This window comes from Lissotriton helveticus, chromosome 5_1 (assembly GCF_964261635.1).
Source record: "Lissotriton helveticus chromosome 5_1, aLisHel1.1, whole genome shotgun sequence".
Taxonomy (NCBI): Eukaryota; Metazoa; Chordata; class Amphibia; order Caudata; family Salamandridae; genus Lissotriton; species Lissotriton helveticus.
This window is the reverse complement of record NC_136065.1, coordinates 441,120,131-441,140,362: the sequence shown is the minus strand read 5'-3', so window position 1 is coordinate 441,140,362 and position 20,232 is coordinate 441,120,131. Positions and strand designations below refer to the sequence as shown.

Below are 20,232 nucleotides of genomic sequence, written 5' to 3'. Positions count from 1 at the left end.
TGTTACATGCTCCCAAGCTGGGGAAGACGCTACAAATGGCAATGACATAGGGGATACCCGCACCCCAACAGTACAAGACTGATCTCCCGGAGAGTTTGCCATGGTCCAGCAAACTGCTTGTGCTTGCCACGTGTGCTTTAAGAAGCGGTCTACAGTTGGAGTATGTTGAGTAAAAGTGCAACTCCAGCTTTTGAGAGGCCTTCAAATTAGGTGAAGGCTCTACAGAAGAGCAATCAGTAAGCCTGCCGAAAATCTTTTGATAAGACCGAAAGAAGAGATACTGCACCACTGCATAACACAGAGCCAGCACTGATACAAAATAGACTTAATCCATAAAGCCGAGCACAGTGAAGAGCACAAGCAAGAAGCAAAATCATTACTCACCATGAAAAGGAAGATGGCATCCGCTGACCGCAGGTTGGGTGCAATGACCCGAGCACAAGTGTTCAGGCTGATGCCTGCAAAGGTGCCCCTGGTCTAAGTAATGCTGAAGATCTAATCCTGCATAAATAGCATATACTCTTGACGTCAGTAGGAAACAGCACAAAATACGATGCCATTGTGTTCCCGAAACCACTGCTTTCATTTGATACTGCCAAAAAGCAGAATATTGGCGCCAGTTTTACTGCCTAGTTTGAAATGTCCAATGACTTCATAGATGCTATAAAAGAAGCAGATGACAAAAAGATCTTCAAATACTTAAATAACCATGCAGGTAATGGAGTAAAAAATGTAATAAGAATATGGCACAAGCTGGTGAAATATCAAACCGTGAAATCAAGAAGACTTCAGAGGCCAAGTTCAATCCAATGCCGAATGTCTACTATGAAAGGCACACTTTTAACCAAGCAAGACAGCTATCTGATGAGACCATGGATGAGTTTATTGAGAAACTTAATACGCTTATAAAGCACTGCAAGTTCAATACATTCAATCATGAAGAAGCCATGCGTCTTAGAGTCATTGATGGCTGCCTCTCCGATTCATTCCAATGACACATGCTGAGAAAAACGCACAGTTTTGAAAAAGTACTCATGGCTGCAAAAGCAGAGGAATGTGCCGATCAACAAGCTGCTGATATTGAAGCTGGGACAACTCAAAATGAATTACTTTGAGCATGAAAAGTAAGAAAAAACACAAGGCAGAGACCCACTGAATAATGTCTCCGTAGAAAAGGAAGTTTTGTTCCCGCTATGGATTCTCTTTTCCACATGAAGGTAAATGTCCTGCTATCGCAGAAATATTCAAAGGCTGCGGGAAGGAAAACCCTTTCATAATGACAATGCAAAAGAAAGCTTTGTGCTTCACGAAGAGACGAGAAGATGTACGCCAGAAAGTTCCAGAAGTGCTCTAGCCACTCCAACAAGGCCAAATGGCAACATTGACTAATGATGTTAGTCAAAGACCGAAGTGCGTATTTAGGATTGGCCGCTTGCAAAGAAAAACACAAATCTGCAAAGAATTGCCACATGAAGTAAAAAAAAATCACGTTCAAGGTAAATTGCTGTCCTAAAACTTTCCCTACAGACATTGGAGCATCGATAAACATCATGCCGGTAGAAAGGTACAAAGAATTGTCTCCGATACTACGTCTCACACCGTCGAGAACAAAGGTGTACACCTGTGAAGCTTCTACACCCTTGCAGAGCAAATAATCCTTTGTGGTGACTATGGTGCATAAAAAAAACAACAGTGTGAACGCCAATTCATGTCCTCCCATGTACTTCATCGAGTGCATGCTTATGACGTTTCAATACTGCTGTTGATATGGGACTGATTTCTGTTAACTACAACATGAATGCCCATTCTGAAACAGTGAGCCAATTCCCAACATTGTTTTATGGACTTGGGAAACTTAAGACAATGAAGGTACAGCTTCACATTAATAAAAATATTCGCCCTGTTGCACAGCGACAGTGTTGCATTGCTTTTCACTTACAGGAGGCTGTTGAGAAAGAACTAGAAACATTGATAAAGCATGACATCAACAAGCGCACTACTGGTCTGACACTGTGGGTTTCACCCATTGTGGTGGTGTCAAAGAAGAACAGTGGAGGTTCAGAGCGCATTTGTGTTGATATGGGACAGACCAACAAAGCAATCGAAAGAGAAAGACATCCAGGTCCACACATTGCAGACATGATCACCCCCAGCTGAATGGCGCCAAAGTCGTCTTCCACCTTGATCTGAACAAGGGTTACCATCATCTTCAACTGGAAGAAAATGGTAGATACATTACTACTTTTTCAATGCATGTTGGTTTGTTCAGATATAAGACTCCGTTTTGGAGTGTCGTCAGCTGCACAAATCTTCCAAGATGTCATTTGTTGAGTAGTTCAGCCTCTCACACATGCTTTTAACTACAGTGATGATATATTGGTGTTTGGGGCTACATGAAAGAAACATGACAAAGCACACACACAAAAATGCCATCTCTTGCTGGTGCAGGTCTTACACTAAATGCTGAAAAGTGTCAATTTCACAATGACTCCCGACCCGAAAAGGTACAGCATTGTCATCTACTTGCCCTCCAGAAGATGTGACCATGCTGCAATCTTTCTTAGGCATGGACAGCTACTGTTCCAGGTAAATTCATGTTTTGCCACTGTTTGAGCCCCTTTGAGAGAACTAACAAAACGAGATGTCCCATTTGAATGGTCTTCTGAATGTGTCCGAAGTTTCAAGAAAATAAAACACACAATTGAAAATGCAACTGAGATGGCTTATTTTGACCCGAAATTGCATACAGAGATTGTGGTGGATGCAAGCCCTGTGGGGTTAGGAGCGATCCTTATCAACATAATGGACAGCCTGATTCTCAGAGACACATTATGGTATATGCTAGCTGGACTCTATATCAGACTGAATGTGCTTATTCTCATCCGTAAAAAGCAAGCTTAGCTGTAGTATGGGCCTGGTAACGCTTCCATTTGTTTTTGTACAGAAAGTATTTCAACCTTGGAACAAATTATCAATCGTTGCTCACCATCTTTGCAAAGCCAAAATCTAAGATGCCCCCTTGCATCGAGAGGTGGGGGTTGCGTCTGCAGAAGTATGATTACACAATTGTGCACAAACCGGGGAAAAACCAAAACCCAAAGACTACTAGCGTCATAGCACAATGTCCAAAGCGGCTGAGGCCTACATCAATTTCATATTAAAGTCAAATGCATCTGCTGCTCTTTCTATTGAACAGGGATTGAGTGTGGTTCCCGTATCTTGAAGAACAAGTTGAAAGGGAGTTTAAAACTTGTCATCTATACAGCTGCCTGTCTCACAAAACAACTCTGCACCTGTTGATCATGTATGATCTACCTAAACAAGCTTGGGAGAGGCTTGCGGTTGACTTCTTTGTACCCCTCAATAACTACGTAATCTAATGGTAGTTGTCGATGAGTATTCACGTTTTCCTCTAGTAGAATACTTTTCATCAACCACACATGATGCAGTCATCGAGAGGCTGGATGACATTTTTACAACGTGAGGTCTACCCTCCATTTGCAAATCTGACAACAGTTCACCTTTCAATACAAGAGAATTCAAAGACTTTCTTAATCGCCTGAACATCAAACATCAGAGGAGTACACCTCTCTGGCCACAGATAAATGGCATTGTTGAACGATTTATGAGTACCTTGAAAAGGGTGATTCACTGTGCTGCACTGGAAGGCATCGACCTCAAGTTTGCTTTAGGTCCAGCCCTTCATGCCTACCGTTCCATACCTCACTCCACGACAGGAGAAAGTGTTGCCACCTTGCTGTTCTGATAGATACATCTGCCGTGTGGATTCCTCACCTTGTGAATATCCCCTTGCGTCAGCAACATTCGGAAATTCTTTTTGTAGCTTCGCGCCGACGTGGATCCGGACGTCACAGAGGCACGGCATCGCACGCGACCTCGCTGACGTCACCGGCGCCTATAACAGACCCACGCCGGCGTGATGACATCAGTTCCCTTTTTTCCGCGTCGTCGACGCTAACGGTTTTCAGGGATCGTGTAGTAGCTTACAGTAACTTTGTTACTATTTCTTAGTATTTGTGTCTTTCTTCATTCTCTTCGGGATGTCGTTGAAGAAGACGGGATTTAAAGCCTGCGGTGAATGTGGCAAGACCATGTCAATCACCGACCCCCACGAATGTTGTGTCTGGTGTTTGAGCTCCGACCATGATGTCGAGGACTGTTCCTGCTGCAAAAAGATGACTCCAAAAGCCTTAAGAGAGAGGGAAACAAAGCTCCTTATGGCGAAACTCAAGAGCAAGAAAGCTAAGAAGTCATCGAAATCTCGATCTCGCCGGTCGAGGTCGAGGTCTCGTTCGAGGTCACACTCGGAGTCATCGTCAGCTCACGCTTCGAAGTCCTCGAAGAAGAAACACAGGAGGAAGTCCCATGAGTCACGTCATCACTCTGGGAAGGACTCTAGCTCGAAACCGAAGTCCCAGATCAAACTCGTGGGTAAAGAAGTGGAGGTTTCGGAGTCGGAACATGAAGAGACTTTGCATCCGGTTTCATCCGAACCTCAGGAACAGGTCCATTCTCCGATTCCATCCAATCCTTCTGGTCAGGAGGATGAAGGTGAGGAGCAGGGGGCTGGTGGAGCCGAAGTTCCGGCACTCGATGGTTCATCGACTCCGGTTCCGGCGCCCGAAGAAGAGGTCGACGTCGTATCGACTCCGCCTCCCCGGGAACAACCGAGAGGTCCATATCCTGAGTTTCCGACTCCAGGTCAGGATCCTTCCCAGTTCCTGAACGCCATGTATGGTGTATATTCAAGGGCAATGTTCCCGTCTGGTGCACCTGTTGGTCCCACGGGTCCTATGGCCTTTAACTTAGGGGTTCCGCAGGCTTATGCCCCTGCACCCTTCATGCCCTTTATGCCGGCTCTACCGCCGCATTGGCATTTTCCGACACCACCGGTGTCGTCGACGCCGAAGCGCACGACGCCGGCTCCATCGACGCCGATCCCATCGACGCCGATACCCGTGACTCCGAGGCAAGATCCTGTCCGACCTCGTGTCGAGAAGCCTCGTCCGACGTCGGGTTCGACGCCGGCGGCGACCCCGTCGGAGTCGGTTCCGAATCCTTTGACTTCGGTTGTGAAAGAAAGGTCTCGGAGAAAGGCCCAGAGACTTCTGGAAGAGGAGAAATATGGGTATTCTGATACTGAGGAAGGAGAGTTACAGGATTCTGAGGATCCCTTTGATGACTTATGTGAGGCCAGTGGTCTTGAGCTATCACCTGAATGGGAGTTGGCTTCTGTATCGAATGCTCCATCTAAGGATGTGGTGCCTTACCACACGGTGATTAAGAAGGCAGCGAGTTTACTAAACATAACTCTACCTACAGCTGATTATAAGCCCAATATTTTAACTGAGGTGCTTCATTCACCCTCATCTGTGATCGAGCCTATGTTACCATTCAACGAGGCGTTGTCTGAACCTATCTATGAGGTCTGGAAAAAACCCTTATCTGCTCCAGCGATTTCTAGAACGGTGGCGAGAAGGTATAGAGCTGCACCGGATGATCCTGCATTTTTGACAACGCATCCTCTTCCTGAGAGTTTGGTAGTGCAGGTTGCCTGCTCTAAAAAATCTGCTGGAGCATTTCCACAGGTTCCTGGAGACAAGGAATCCAGGAAACAGGACCAAAATGCAAAAAAGGTTTTTTCATCAGCCAGTATGGCATTGAAATCAACCAATGCTACGTGTTTGATGGGGAGATATATCCATGCTTTGATGGACTCTGTCAAGCAACTTATTCCAAAGGTTCCTGAGGAGGACAGGAAGGATTTTCAAGAAGTAATCTCGGACACCCAAGCAGCTGCGAGACAGGTCATCCAGAGTGGTTTGGACACTGCAGACTCGGTGGCAAGAGTCATGGGTTCCTCTGTGGCTACTAGGAGAGCTGCTTGGCTCAAATCTTCAGAGTTTTCTGCTGATGTCCAGTCTGCGTTAATGGACTTCCCTTTCGATGGTTCAGGTCTGTTTGGAAAGAAAGCTGATACTGCCTTGGAGCGTTTTAAGGACAGTAGGGCCACTGCAAAATCTTTGGGCCTCCAGTCCAGGGGTACTACCGGAAGACGCTTCAGAGGATTTGGCCGATCTTCCTTTCGATCTTACAGATCATCCCAGCAGCAGCCTCAGCAGCAGCAGAACACGCTGTACAAGTCGTACAGAGGCAGACAAAGACCCCGTCCTAGAGGTCGTCAAGCTTCCTCCTCCTCCTCCTCCTCCTCTCCTTCCCAACCCCCGGCCAACGCAGCAAAGCAGCCCTAGATCCGCCATTCCGGATCATGTGGGCCCAGTAGGGGGTCGGCTTACTCATTTTCTACAAGATTGGGAATTTATAACATCGGATCTTTGGGTTCTCAATCTTGTAGAGAATGGGTATGCTCTTCCTTTCCAGGAATTCCCTCCCAATTACCCTCCTTGCCAGGGTTATTGTTCGGAAGACCACCTGCTTCTCTTGCAGGAAGAAGTCCTGGCATTATTCCGAAAGGGTGCAATAGAGGTGGTTCCAGAGCAGGAAAGAGGTCAGGGGTGCTACTCCCGGTATTTCCTGATCCCCAAGAAAGATGGCAGACTTCGGCCAATCCTGGACCTCAGGATTTTGAACCTTTACCTGAAGCAGGAAAAGTTCAAAATGCTCACTCTTGCACAGGTTCTTCAAGCGCTGTTGGAAGAGGACTGGATGGTGTCGATCGACTTGCAAGATGCGTATTTTCATATTCCCACCTTGAAGTCTCACAGAAAGTATCTCCGTTTCACGGTTGGGTCACAGCACTACCAGTTTGTGGTCCTTCCGTTTGGCCTTACTACTGCACCTCGAGTCTTCACCAAGGTGATGGCAGTGGTGGCGGCTCATCTCAGGAGAACGGGGATTCATGTATTTCCGTATCTAGACGACTGGCTGATCAAAGCGGAGTCGCCAGAGAAGGTGCTCCATCATCTGCAGGAGACAACTCAGTTGTTGCACAGGTTGGGTTTTTCGATAAATGTACCCAAGTCTCACCTGGTGCCCTCACAGCGCAACCTGTTCATAGGTGCGGTACTGGACACAACCGTATGTCGTGCATTCCCTCCCCCTCAAAGGATTTGCGACATACGGGAGATGATTCCTTTATTTTACAATGGAGCGGTCGTTCCAGTCCTGAAGGTCCTTCGCCTGCTCGGTCTGATGGCTTCATGCATTCTGTTGGTCAACCATGCACGCTGGCACATGAGGGCACTCCAGTGGTGCCTCCGCAGGCAGTGGTATCAGCACAACGGAGATCTCAGGGAGTCAGTGAGGATCTCCAGAGAAGCTGCAGCGGATCTGTCTTGGTGGAGCGTGGAAGGCAATCTGTCACAAGGAAAGCCTTTTCAGCTTCCTCCATCGATGGCCACAGTGATAACGGATGCATCCACTCTCGGGTGGGGTGCTCATCTGGGAGACCTGGAGGTCAAGGGTCTTTGGTCTCCAGAGGAAAGGTTGCTTCACATCAACCTTCTAGAATTGCGGGCGATACGTTTGGCGCTCAAGGCCTTCCTCCCTTCCCTTCGCGGTCAGTCAGTCCAGGTCCTGACGGACAACACGACCGCGATGTGGTACATCAACAAGCAGGGAGGAGTGGGGTCGCAGTGTCTCTGCAGAGAGGCTCTGCGTCTCTGGTCCTGGGTTCAGGACCATCAGATTTGTCTGATGGCAAATCATCTGGCCGGGGTTCTGAACGTTCGTGCAGACAGTCTCAGTCGGCAGTTCTCTGCCGATCACGAGTGGAGGCTTCACCCGGAGGTGGTTCACGACATCTTTCAGATGTGGGGGTCACCTCGGGTGGACCTGTTCGCCACTCACGAGAATGCTCATTGCCTGTCATTCTGCAGTCTCCAGTATCCGATGCAAGGAGCCTTGGGAGATGCGTTTCAGTTGAGTTGGGACTCGCAACTCCTTTACGCGTTTCCTCCCATACCCTTGATTCCTCGGGTTCTGAGGAAAATTCGCCAAGACCGGGCCCAAGTCATATTGATCGCCCCGGATTGGCCAAGAAGGGTGTGGTATTCAGACCTTCTCCACCTCTCCTCTCACCCGCCGCTCCGTCTCCCTCACAGGGCAGATCTCCTCTCTCAGATGGAGGGGCAGGTTCTACACCCCCACCTCCAGACCTTACACCTTCATGCCTGGAGATTGAGCGGGGCAACCTGATTTCTTTTTCTCTCCCTCACGATGTGGTGGATGTCATTTTGTCAGCCAGGCGTGACTCCACTAAGTCCATCTATTCTTATAGGTGGTCTAAATGTGTTGTTTGGTGCAGGGAGAAATCTATAGACCCTTTGAGGTCCCATTTATCTGATGTGCTCCAGTTTGCCCTTTCCCTGGCCCAGCAGGGGCTTGCTGTTGCCACGGTGAAGGGTTATCTTTCTGCGCTGTCGGCATTTATCTGTATGCCTGACCAGCCTTCTCTTTTTAAGTCTCCCATTGTTTTAAGGTTTTTGAAGGGCCTTACTAACAGGTTCCCTCCTACACCTTTTGTTGTGCCTCAGTGGGATTTGAATCTAGTTTTGACATTTTTAGTGGGTGCTCCCTTTGAGCCTCTTCACAAGTGTCCCATGAGGCTTCTGACTTTGAAAACGGTTTTTCTCGTTGCAATCACCTCGGCAAGGAGGGTAAGTGAGCTTCAAGCTCTTAGTTCCAAGCCCCCATTCCTGACCATTCATGCTGAACGAATGGTTCTTAGGACCAGGGCTGCTTTTCTGCCTAAGGTGGTGACTCCTTTCCACCTTGGTCAATCCATTACCCTTCCTACCTTTTATCCTCCCCCTCACCCTTCCAAGGAGGAGGAGAGATTACACCGTCTTGACCCCAAGCGGGCGGTGTCTTTTTACTTGGACAGGACTAAAGACTGTCGAGTGGACGACCAGCTCTTCATTGGTTTTGCTGGCTGCAAGAAAGGAAGAGCGGTCCATAAGAGGACTCTGTCGAGGTGGATCGTGCTCTGCATTAAGATCTGCTACTCTTTGGCTGGTAAGGACCCTCCAGAGGGTATTAGAGCACATTCGACTAGAGCAAAGTCTGCAACTTCTGCATTGTCTAGAGGTGTACCTGTTGAGGACATTTGCAGAGCCGCGACTTGGGCCTCCCTCCACACTTTCGCGAAGCATTACTGCTTGGATACCGAGGTGAGGAGGGACGGCCACTTCGCTCGCTCTGTCCTCCAAGATTTCCTGGTATAGCAGAGTGGACACCCTCCTCCGGGAGTGGGGACTGCTGTGGGACTCTATTCACAAGGTGAGGAATCCACACGGCAGATGTATCTATCAGAAGAACAAGTTACTTACCTTCGGTAACGCTTTTTCTGGTAGATACAATATCTGCCTGTGGATTCCTCACTGACCCACCCGCCTCCCCGTTGTCCACTCTTCTATGCCAGAGTTTCTATGATGTGTTATTTTATTGTCATGGAAATGTTTATTTCAAATGTTGTTATTGCATTTGCTTCACACTGTGTGTGTTACCTTGGTTTCTGTACTACGTATACTGTGTATATTTCTACTATCATCGGTCCGTCCGTGTGCCTCGATGGCACGGAAAAAAGGGCGGAACTGATGTCATCACGCCGGCGTGGGTCTGTTATAGGCGCCGGTGACGTCAGCGAGGTCGCGTGCGATGCCGTGCCTCTGTGACGTCCGGATCCACGTCGGCGCGAAGCTACAAAAAGAATTTCCGAATGTTGCTGACGCAAGGGGATATTCACAATGTGAGGAATCCACAGGCAGATATTGTATCTACCAGAAAAAGCGTTACCGAAGGTAAGTAACTTGTTCTTCAGGAGAGCTCTTGAAACGAAGATACCCTAATGGACCACCAGCCGGCCAATAGACCATGACAAGATTTGTGTCACTGGCACCTCTCGCAAATGCAAAATGAAGATTTAATCCAGTAAGCACCGATTCACTTAAGACACAGTTTTCGAGAAAGAAAACCGAGTTCTTGTCATGCAAAAGTGAACATGCAAGTCAGACACTCGATTTGATGTTGAACCACTAAGAGTTGTGGTGAGTAAAGGACATATGGTAACTGGCCAATGACCTAGAAAATCCATAACCTGAAACTCATCACACTTTAAGCCTTTACCTCGCTGTTCGACAACTCCAGACCTCACAAATGAGGCAAGTCCACCTGAGTGCCTAAGTCAAGCATCCGACTCTTCTCCTGAGATGCCTTATGAAGGCGCCCCTCCTCTGTCTCATACAACTAGATCTGGAAGACTGGTGCGAGCACCTAGATGACTCATTGAGGAGTTGTAATATGTATATGTATGTATATTTATTTGTACCTTTTATTTACCATAGGGGACGATGTTGTCTCCTGCATTTATGTGTATGGGGACTCTAGTGGCCCTCGGTAGACCCCTTTAAATATTATGTGATGTGGTGGGTCCGGCTCGGTGTGGTTAATAAAGTTTGTGACGTGGTGCGTTCAGTAAATGGTTGCATGCTAAAGAATAAAGACGTGCAAACCTAAGCTCAGTGTGTGGCATGGCCTGTTACATGCTCCCAGGCTAGGGAAGATGCTACATGTGGCAACTGAAAATTTGCATAAAGTGTTCTTTTTGGAGATATTTTGGTTGGAGGAGAAGAAAGCACGTGTTCATTATTTATATTTATGCAACAGCAATGCATAAAGAGGTTGCCAAGGGCTAACAGCGATATGTTTTTTTTAAACTTGCTTTAGCAGCAAGATGAATTTTTGTGTCTCTGGGGAGGGCTTCTGAGATCTCGAGCAGCTCTGCATTCCAGCTTTTCTAAAGAAAGCATAATTTGCTGCCAACTTTCATTAAGGTTAATGCAAAAGCGCAAGACAATTTTTTTATCTGCTACTCCCACACAATACTATTCTTGTTCTCTGTCATCTTTTTAATACTCTTCTCACTTTCATAAAAGCAAACATATTCATTGTGGAAATAAATGTGTCAATGTAAAGCACGCTGCGAATAGCCCCCGCACCTTTCATGCATACAGCTACAGTGCTTAATTTGTGAAAGAAAGAGTGCTGGTGCACGATACTCTGTCTAGAAGCCCGCCACCAGTGCAATTAAATGCCTCAGAGTCGAATACCAAGGTTGGCTGTTCTAAAACCACCTCATACCCAGTCGTAGCTACTGCCACTATGGAGTGGCTGGGCAGCAGGAGCGTTGAACGGGAAGTGGGGGAGTTGGATTAAAAACAATTTTTTGTAAATTTCCTTGTTCCTGGGGCCGCCTGGCGCTTCAGTGCTGCTCTGTCCTGCTGCTCCTGACAGTCCTTGGGACAACAGACTCCACATCCAATCCAGATGCTGCTCGCATACTAGGAGAGCAGCTTGGGGATTTGCCTAAGCTGGCTAGTTTTATGCTCCGCTCAGGCACAGGGAGTCTGTGCCTGTCTCTAACCCATCTGTACAATACAGATAAACCTAAGCGCGCATGTGTGTTTGGCCGGCCTGGGACAGTCGGCCTATCAGACACACGCACATAGAAGTGCACAGCACTCCTCTTCCCCCTTGCATGGCCCAGCTCCTCCCACCACACGCTGGCTCAGAGCCAGCCGCTGAAAAATAAAACAATAGTAAAATATAGTTTTCTTTTTCAGCAGCTAGTTCTGAGTTAGTGGGGCAACGCTCCTCCGCTATTGCGGAGGAGCCTCTGCTTCTCATACCTCTTTAACCCACTACCAGACACTCCCTCTCCATTTAACTCCTCTCTGCAGGTTCCTGCTTTCTCTTTTTATGACGGTCTTGCCGCCTTTGTCTGTATAATTTTCCTCTCTTGCTCTCTGTAAAATAAATGATGCAGAAAAATAAGTGTCTGTCACCCCAAAAAAGGTGCTGGTGCCTCTGAATGACAACCATCAGCTCAAATTAAGCACTGGCAATGTCCTTCACTCACCTGAAATGGGTTTTCGTAAACCTTTATTCTGAATATGGGTCACAGACAAGTCACAATGGTTTTCTTCAAACCCCGTGAAGTAGGGGCGGCTCCTCCGTTATGGTAGAAGAGCGTCGCCCCATTAGGTGGCAGTAAAGTTAAACATATAAAAAATAAAAGGATAATAATCCAATGTTATTATCATTTTATTTTTCTTATTGCCTGCAGGCGAGCCACGTCATATAGGGCGGGGCCTTGCACTCTATATGCAACAGTGAGGAGGAACGGTGATGCGCACTTAGCATTTCTCTACCCGGCTGTGTTGTACAGCTAGGTGGCGAAAAGCCTCAGACCCCCAGTCTCTGTCTGAGGACCGAACCAGGGTGCTCAGACCAATCCCAGCGCTGCTCTCCTGCTGGTATTCCCAGCATGAAATCAGCATCAGGAATTGGCATCTGGCAGCCTTCCCAGTGTGACTAGTGTGGGACCACACCAGGATCGGCAGAGGAGCAATGCTACGTCCGCAACAGCAGGTAAGTTAAGTTTTATATTTTTTTCTGTGTGCTAATTCTTGTCCCTGTCTCCCCCCTTGCCCTCCACCCTGCCCTACTGCTTCGGATCCCAAGCAGCCGCCACTGATTGCCTTGCACAAGTATCAACTCTATAATGTTGACTTGCACTTTGTCGTCATATTAGGTAAATGTGGAGTTATGATGTAGTGGTAGTTGATATTGTAAAGTCGATATTTGTGCAACTTGATATTAATGTCAACGATATTGTGTTTTCCAGCCATTTTTAAAGTTGAGATCGTTTTCTCTAGATTTGTGGCAATTTGCAGATCTGTCATTTGATTAAGAAAGATATTACACCGAAGCCATCTTTCAAGACATAGTTATACTTTCACAGTAGTTCAACTAATCTGGATATTGCCATCATCACAGTGATTCTAAATGTTTGCATTCGATTTCAACAATAAATGTTGTTTTTGTTTTTTTGTAGGATGGGCTAACGCCGCTCCACTGTGGTGCACGAAGTGGCCATGAGCAGGTTGTGGAAATGCTGCTTGACCGTTCGGCTCCCCTTCTTTCCAAAACAAAGGTACCACACTTGTTGCCAGGGTCGGACTGGGACAGAAAATAGGCCCGGACACCAAATTAAAAGTGTCCCCCATTAGCGAATCAGGGCTGTTTTAAACTTGTAATGACAAGCTGTATGTGTTTTGCAAGGTATGGGAGACTGCTTGCATTCATGCATGCCATAGGCAATGCTTTTGGTCCTATCAGAGAAATGAACAGTAAAAACCGACCAACAGACCGTAAAACAGGACTACAAGCAGCCCAAAAAGCAATGCAGTAGGTCTCGCATTTGTGAGTGTTTAAGCTATTGATATTGTAATTGACAATGCCTTTTTTTAATGTGTTTTGAAAACCAACACATAAATAAAAGACATTGTCATTTATTATGGCAGTAGCTCAAACTATCGCAAATGCAAGACCACTTTAATGGTGGCCACGCCCCTTTCTTTAGACGCTGCTCGGCGTATTTAGCTTGAAGCGAGCCACGTCTAAAGAAAGGAATGCGGCCACCATTAAAGTGAAAGCACGGTATGGGGTGCTTTTACAACAAAAAAAAACATTTCTTTGTAAACTTCAAAAACATGTTTTTTTTTTGTTTTGTAAACGCCACATGCTGAGCTTTAACTTTAATGGCGGTCCCGCCCCTTTGTTTAGATGCGGCTTGCTGTAAGCTGAAGTGAAAGCACAGCCTGGGGTGCTTTTACAAAAAAAATAACATTTGTTTGTGAATTTCACAAACAAATGTTTTTTTGTAAAAGCACCCCTTGCCGTGCTTTCTCTTTAATGGCGGCCACGGCCCTTTCTTTAGAAATGGCTCGCTGTAAGCTAAATACAGCGAGCAGCGCCTAAAGAAAGTTGCGCAGCCACCATTAAAGTGAAAGCATGGTTCGGGGCGCTTTCACCAAAAAACAAAATCAAAGCTCAGTCAAATGAATGCTTCCGGAACACGGCCGCTATAGTTAAAGTGGAGCGTGCTACAAATAAAGGAAGGAGCATGGCCGCTATAGTTAACGCGGTCCGCGCTGGCAAAGAAAAAAAATAATGCAGATGGAAAGGTGCAAGTTGGGTGAGCCGCTCATTTTGTAAATATGATGCAGCCGCCATAACTCTTACAAATATAAAAGCGGGCGGCGTGCTGCATTGTAGCAAAGCATGTCATGGCTGCAATAGGAGAAATCATTCCAGAAATTAGTGCTCACAGACTAAATAAAACATACTAAGTAAAAACACAAGTAAAAAGACCAGTCCTTAAGGGAGGTTACTAATGTAGACAAGGTGATACAAGGGATAGACTACTAAGCCTATTCATGAATCAAAAGCAACCATTTTGAAAGGACAGTAGCAGGAGCCAATTGAAAAGATAGGTGGAAAATGGGTGGAGCTTCAAGTTTATACCTGAATAAGCATGCCTTGCAGAGCAGCGCATGCGCAGCCCGGTGCTCGACCTAAAAACAGCCAATACACTGATCTGTGAGACAGGCCCTGCGGCCTCTGCCCGTTTGCCCCAAAGGCCAGTCCGACCCCAATTGTTGCATGCCATCCGGAATATTGTTCCCGAAGATGCGTTCTGTAGATAGATGTTAGACAGTTTCGACTGGAGAATGGCGTGTTGATAGTAGATTGATGGATGTTGTGGCAGGTTGTGACTTGTTATGCATGCTACTATCTGTTCATCAAACAATATAATTTAGTGTGCTTGAAAATAAGGCACTTACCAAAGAGGAAACGTTGCATGTGATCATGTTCCAAATGATCAAGAAAAAAACTGTCTCTAAGCAACAAGCGTTTTGTCTTGGCCTATATGTCACCGAATAAAAAATGCGTGTAATAAATGGGACATTTGCAAAAATAGAACAGTGATCAGAAAACAAATGTTTTTTTTATTTTAAGTTAGATTGTCATCTAGGCGGCAAGAGGCACACCGGAAGAACCCTAAAAGAGTACAATTGTGGCTCGATTGTCAGACGTGTGGGTGGTAAAATGACACTCCCCAGGGGCGCTAAACATACTTGCTTCGACGGTGTTTGCAATGCGAACAAACACCGTCGCTTTTTCGGCTGTCTGTGTCCCAGGGCCTAGTTAACGCGCTGAATATTCCGTTTATAGCGCCGCGAGCGTGGGCTCTGATAACCAGAGCTTTTGACTCAGTCAGATGATTGGAAAGCTTTCTCTTTTGCATGCTGACAAAAGGTAATTGAGAAAGTAGCAATAAATGCCCCAGGTTGCCGGGCTTCCACCACGAGCCCCTTAATCTGCTTTCTTTTAGAAGGGATGGAGTCATTTGTTATTTGTAGCATAATGACGCATTACAACATGCCACATTTCCTGTAACATTAACCTCTAACTGTGAATTTAATGTCTTCGAGGGTGTGTGATTTATTGAGGCGAGCTCGCGCTTACCCGACACCTTATAGATAATTCAGAAATGCTCTATTTCTAGATGTACAATCTACAGAAGGCTGGGAGTTTGCCTTTAAACTCTGTATTTTCACCAAGCATTTTGAAATCTTGCCTCTTTCCCACTGGCATTATTTTACAAGTTTTTTTTATCCAATTGCAGTATCAGTAGCACCACGTGTATTACTCAGCAGCACATCCTACTATTTTTACTAAATTCGATTCCCTCCCTACATTTGAGTGCGTCTCTGCCAGGAATGGGAAAAAAGTAGCTAGCCTAAAATCCTTTGTGCTTCCACTAGTCAATTTGGTATTCCATTCTGTCACCCTTTCATCTGATGTGTACACCACATGACAGTGGCCCCAATCTTGGATGGCTAGTAAGGAAATCACAGCAAGTTTTTGGGTATTGGACCCTAAAGTCCTCTTGTTTCGTGCCCTCACATGTGCAAATTGGACTCGAGCCAGCTTTCTCTGGACCAGGCAAGCTGCTTTTTATTTTGGTTGTTCATATTATTTATGCTTGTCTTGTTCTCAATAAGAGAACTATAGCAGCAGCCAGGGTTGATGGGTGTGGTAATGATGTAAACGGAATAAAAAATGACCTGGGTATTACCATATTGCCCCTTCTTTGCCCGCTCACCACTTTGTCAGTCAGTTTTTTATTTGCACTTTAGACCGACATACTATTGTGAAGGATGTATGAATGAGGACATGATTCCATATAAATTGGTAAAGAAGGATAAAATAGCACGTTACATAAATCTCCAGTTGACGAAATAGGTTTTCGACATAGATAGGCGAAGTTTGGAAGGGAAGAGGACTAGGACAAGAGGGAAAGAGAAGGTCAGGTTTCTCAGTTCTCCGGCACACACACTGGTTTTCCTGGTATTTGAAAGGACGTGGTCTGGGAAGGTGGCCTTGAAAAGGATGAGAAATGGGGTATCATAGCCCAAGTTGTGTGATTCTTTTGCAGACCGGGAAGGGGTTGTGTGGCAGATGATGAGGGGTTCAGGAGAGGATGATTGAGGGTGATGGTAAGGACAATTCTTTCAAGGGTTCTTGGGTGTAGAAGACTACTTTGAGCATGTGATCAACTCTCCACTGCTTTCAGGTTTGTGTCCCTGGAGTCATCAGGGAAGCATCTCATTCCTAAAATGTTTTCTGTGCTTCCTTGGCCCAATAAATGGATTGTCATGGGATTAGTTGTTCTCACCCCTGACTCTTTCACCAAAAGCAATCTAGACTGGTGATATGATCTGTTGAGCCGTAAGAAGGGGACCAGTGATTTCTTCCCTGCAACACTTGGCCACTCCCTGTAAATATTTTTGAGAAAACCTTGTTGATTTGGCCTGTACACTGCTTTTAAACCTAAAAAGTACAATCACCTAGTGGGCTTTGGATTGATAAATAGGACTTATAGTATTTAGTTGTTTTTTTTGGAATGATACCCTCTCAATGATTGCTCTCTAAATTCTTTTTTGCAATCCTCAGAAACATGATAATGTTGGAAGATATGTATCTAGTGTAGTGATTAGCGCTAGTGTAGAATCTTTGGGCCAACATAATCTTGTTTGATAATTTCAGCGATACCAGCTTATTAGAATGACCTCCAAGCGTATATCAGTTCCACACAGATGAATACTCTCATTTTCTTACAAAACACGTCGTCATGCCATGTATCACCTCAACTCCTCCCGGTCTGGTATTGACTATGTTCACCTTTCCTTACCTCTGAGTCTTGTCCATTCATGTGTCTTTTTTTGCCAGCTGTCTGGCTCGGCGTTCCTAGATTGACCATAAAGGGGCAGGGCAGCAGTGATCTGCGTTTGGTACAAAACCCAGGTGTGCGGTTTGGTTATGTTGTGTCATTGTATGCAATTTTTTATATGGCACATCCACCAGTTCTTTGGCCTCTAACCGCCATTCTAGGCAGATGTAAGGGTGTCCGGTTGTGGGTTTGCCTACAGGCATTTGTATGTAGACTGATTGAGACTTCTCGGATGGCCTACAGTGCTGTTCTGCATGAGGGCGTGTTCTCGGCAACAGGTCCCCCAATATTAGCACCTTTGTTGTAATCTCTATTAATCTCTTGTCAGCTCAGCCAGACTCCATTAACAAATTCATCTGCCATTGAGGCTACCAAGAGAAGTTCAAGTTGAGGACTGTGACTTCTAGAGAAGTAAGGAGCACATTAGAAACTAGAAAATATAAGAAAAATGTAAAGTACATCTATAAAATGGGGTTCTAGTATTAACTACTTTTCACAGATAATGCTGTTAGCGCTGTGTCCAGAAGGTTAAGATGATGTCTACAGGTAGGTTGCAAAACATGGGAGGTGGCCCGGACAAACCCAGGAATTTTGTCGACCTTATCTGCTTCCAAATATTCAAAACTGATTCTAAAGTACCTTTTTCCCTTGCATTTCCTTTCAGAATGGGCTTTCTCCACTGCACATGGCAACACAAGGAGATCATCTGAACTGTGTTCAGTTTCTGCTTCAACACAACGTGCCGGTTGATGATGTCACAAATGACTATTTGACTGCGCTGCACGTTGCTGCCCACTGCGGCCATTTTAAAGTTGCCAGGGTTCTCCTGGACAAGAAAGCTAGCCCTAATGCCAAAGCACTGGTGAGTTACCTGGAAGGCACGCTTTTTCCGTGACATAATCATTGTGGTCTTTCAATTGAAATGTTTTAAAACATATTTACTTTTGTTGGTTTAATGTCAATTAAATCGCTAAAGTGGCGGTAGTTTGGGTTTGGTGTATCTTTAAACCCTCTATAATAGCAATACGTTCTAGCTTGTGATTAGTACAGTCTTGCATCTGTATGACTGATCTCTCGTGTTTAATTTGTAGTTTTATTTTTCTTCGGGGAGAGGCTGGCCTTTGCAACCAAAAAAGTTGTGATTCATTGTAGTGTTTATTTTATTCAAAAGAGACATTGAGAAATGTGGTAGGAGGCAACTTGAGACATAGATAAAAGCTTTTGCTGAAAGGAAATGAAGCAGACGTCTCTGGAAAAATGATACGTGGCCATGGACCCAAATTTAGAGAAGCTGGGAAATATTTCAGATCAGAGAACGCTGCTTGCAAATTGTTGAATTTATTGGATACAATAGTTGGCTTGCCCCACAATCTAAAATAATTATCTCTGGCAGCTTGTAGTAAAGAAAAGATTCCTTATGCTTCCTGTCACAGCTATCCCTAGCAAAGTATTTTTCAGTTTTGATCCACAAGAGCTGGATTTTAATTGCGGATTTTCAGGTTAGCCACCTAGCATCATTTGACATACGATAAAAAATAACTGAAAATGCTCATGGTAAAGCAGCAGTGGAAGGGCTGTGCCAGGAGGAACCCCAGAGCTTAGACATGAAGCACAGAAACTTCATCGTCTTCAGGTTCTATTGACCAAAGTGTGAAGTGTAAGAAGTATCTTGTAAATGTGAAATGTAAGAAGATTCTTCTTAATTGCAGTTAATTGGGGGGCAGGGGCAGGGACATCTTAAGGATTTTGGGGGCCCTGGGCCAAACATGTTTTGGGGGCCCCTGTTCAAAACATCTTTGAATTTATGATCCAATTTAGGCCCCTGATTCCCATGCCATTTCCGCTTCCTCAGCTGTGTAAGAGATCCAGTTTGCATCATAGGCATTAGCCTATATATTCCTGATGTAAACGGACGCGTGCAGCTGACAGTGGTAGTATTTAGTGTTTCCTGCCCTGCCACTAGGTTTTTAATACTTTTTAAATTGTATATGTGTGGCTGAATTACTCTGTGCTTTTTAACAATTTCTCCTACCTACGCGCACTTGCACTTTACTTGATTCTGCTTGCCCACACCTCCCTAGCTGCTCCGATTCGCATCTTGCTTTTCCTCCAGTCCTGGTCTGCCGCAGCTGATACGCCAATTGTGCGGAGGGCTGGAGCTACTATCGGGCTCCTCACTTACACCCATGCAGTTTCTGCTTCCTCAACTGCGTTAGCGATCCAGTTTGCATTATGGGCATTAGACTTTATATTCCCTATGCAAATGGACGTGCGCAGCTGACAGCGGTAGGATTTAGTATTCCCTGCCCTGCTACTAGGTTTTTAATACATTTTAAATTGTATATAGGTGGCTGAATTACTCTGTGCTTTTTAACCATTTCTCCTACTTACACGAATTTGCACTTTACTTTATTCTGTTTGCCTACACCTCCTTAGCAGCTCCAATTCGCATCTCAGTTTTCCTCCACTCCTGTTCTGCCGCAGCTGATACACCGATTGTGTGGAGGGCTTGGGCTACTATCAGGCTCCTCACTTCCTCCCACGCAGTTTCCGCTTCCTCAGCTGCGTTAGCGATCTAGTTTACATAATAGGTATTAGCCTATATATTCCCAATGCAAACGGACACGAGCAGTGTGCGTGCCGATGGCATGCCATAGGCAAGCCGGTCTATGCCCGTCAGCGTCCTGAAGGTGTCCTGCGCCATCCATGCTTTCGAGTTCCCTTCCGGTGAGTTTCTTCCACTATATTACAAGAGGAAAACACTGCTTAGCCTTAGACAGCTACCATTATGTCAGTGTACAGCCTCTGATCCGAGCTTGGAGGTAGACCTTTTATGCAAGTCCAACTTGTCTCTCCTCCAGCCCAGGAAACTCACATCCAAGATCCTCCCTCGCAACAATAAGTGTAAAAACAATAAGAAAACAGAGGACTTAAAGACCACCCTTTTAAATTGTCGCTCTATGTAAAAGCATGAACCACACATTTATGACCTACTTTTAGACGAACAGCCTGATCTTCTATTTCTCCCTGAGACCTGGCTGTCTGAAGCCTCCAACCTTACTATCACCTCGGCCATCCCTGCGGGTTAGGGAATCCCTAGGAAGGACCGA

At 45.7% G+C, this 20,232-nt stretch overlaps 1 protein-coding gene across 27 annotated transcripts in view; it reads left to right on the top strand.

The window, feature by feature from the left end:
- ANK3 (ankyrin 3) overlaps positions 1-20,232 on the top strand; it is a 1,924,186-nt gene that overhangs the window by 1,393,008 nt on the left and 510,946 nt on the right. For all 27 annotated transcript variants that reach the window (XM_078642672.1, XM_078642674.1, XM_078642664.1 and 24 more), the window contains 2 exons: positions 12,878-12,976; positions 17,787-17,984. In XM_078642672.1, coding sequence (XP_078498798.1) covers positions 12,878-12,976; positions 17,787-17,984 — 297 coding nt within the window. The remainder of the gene's footprint in view (positions 1-12,877; positions 12,977-17,786; positions 17,985-20,232) is intronic.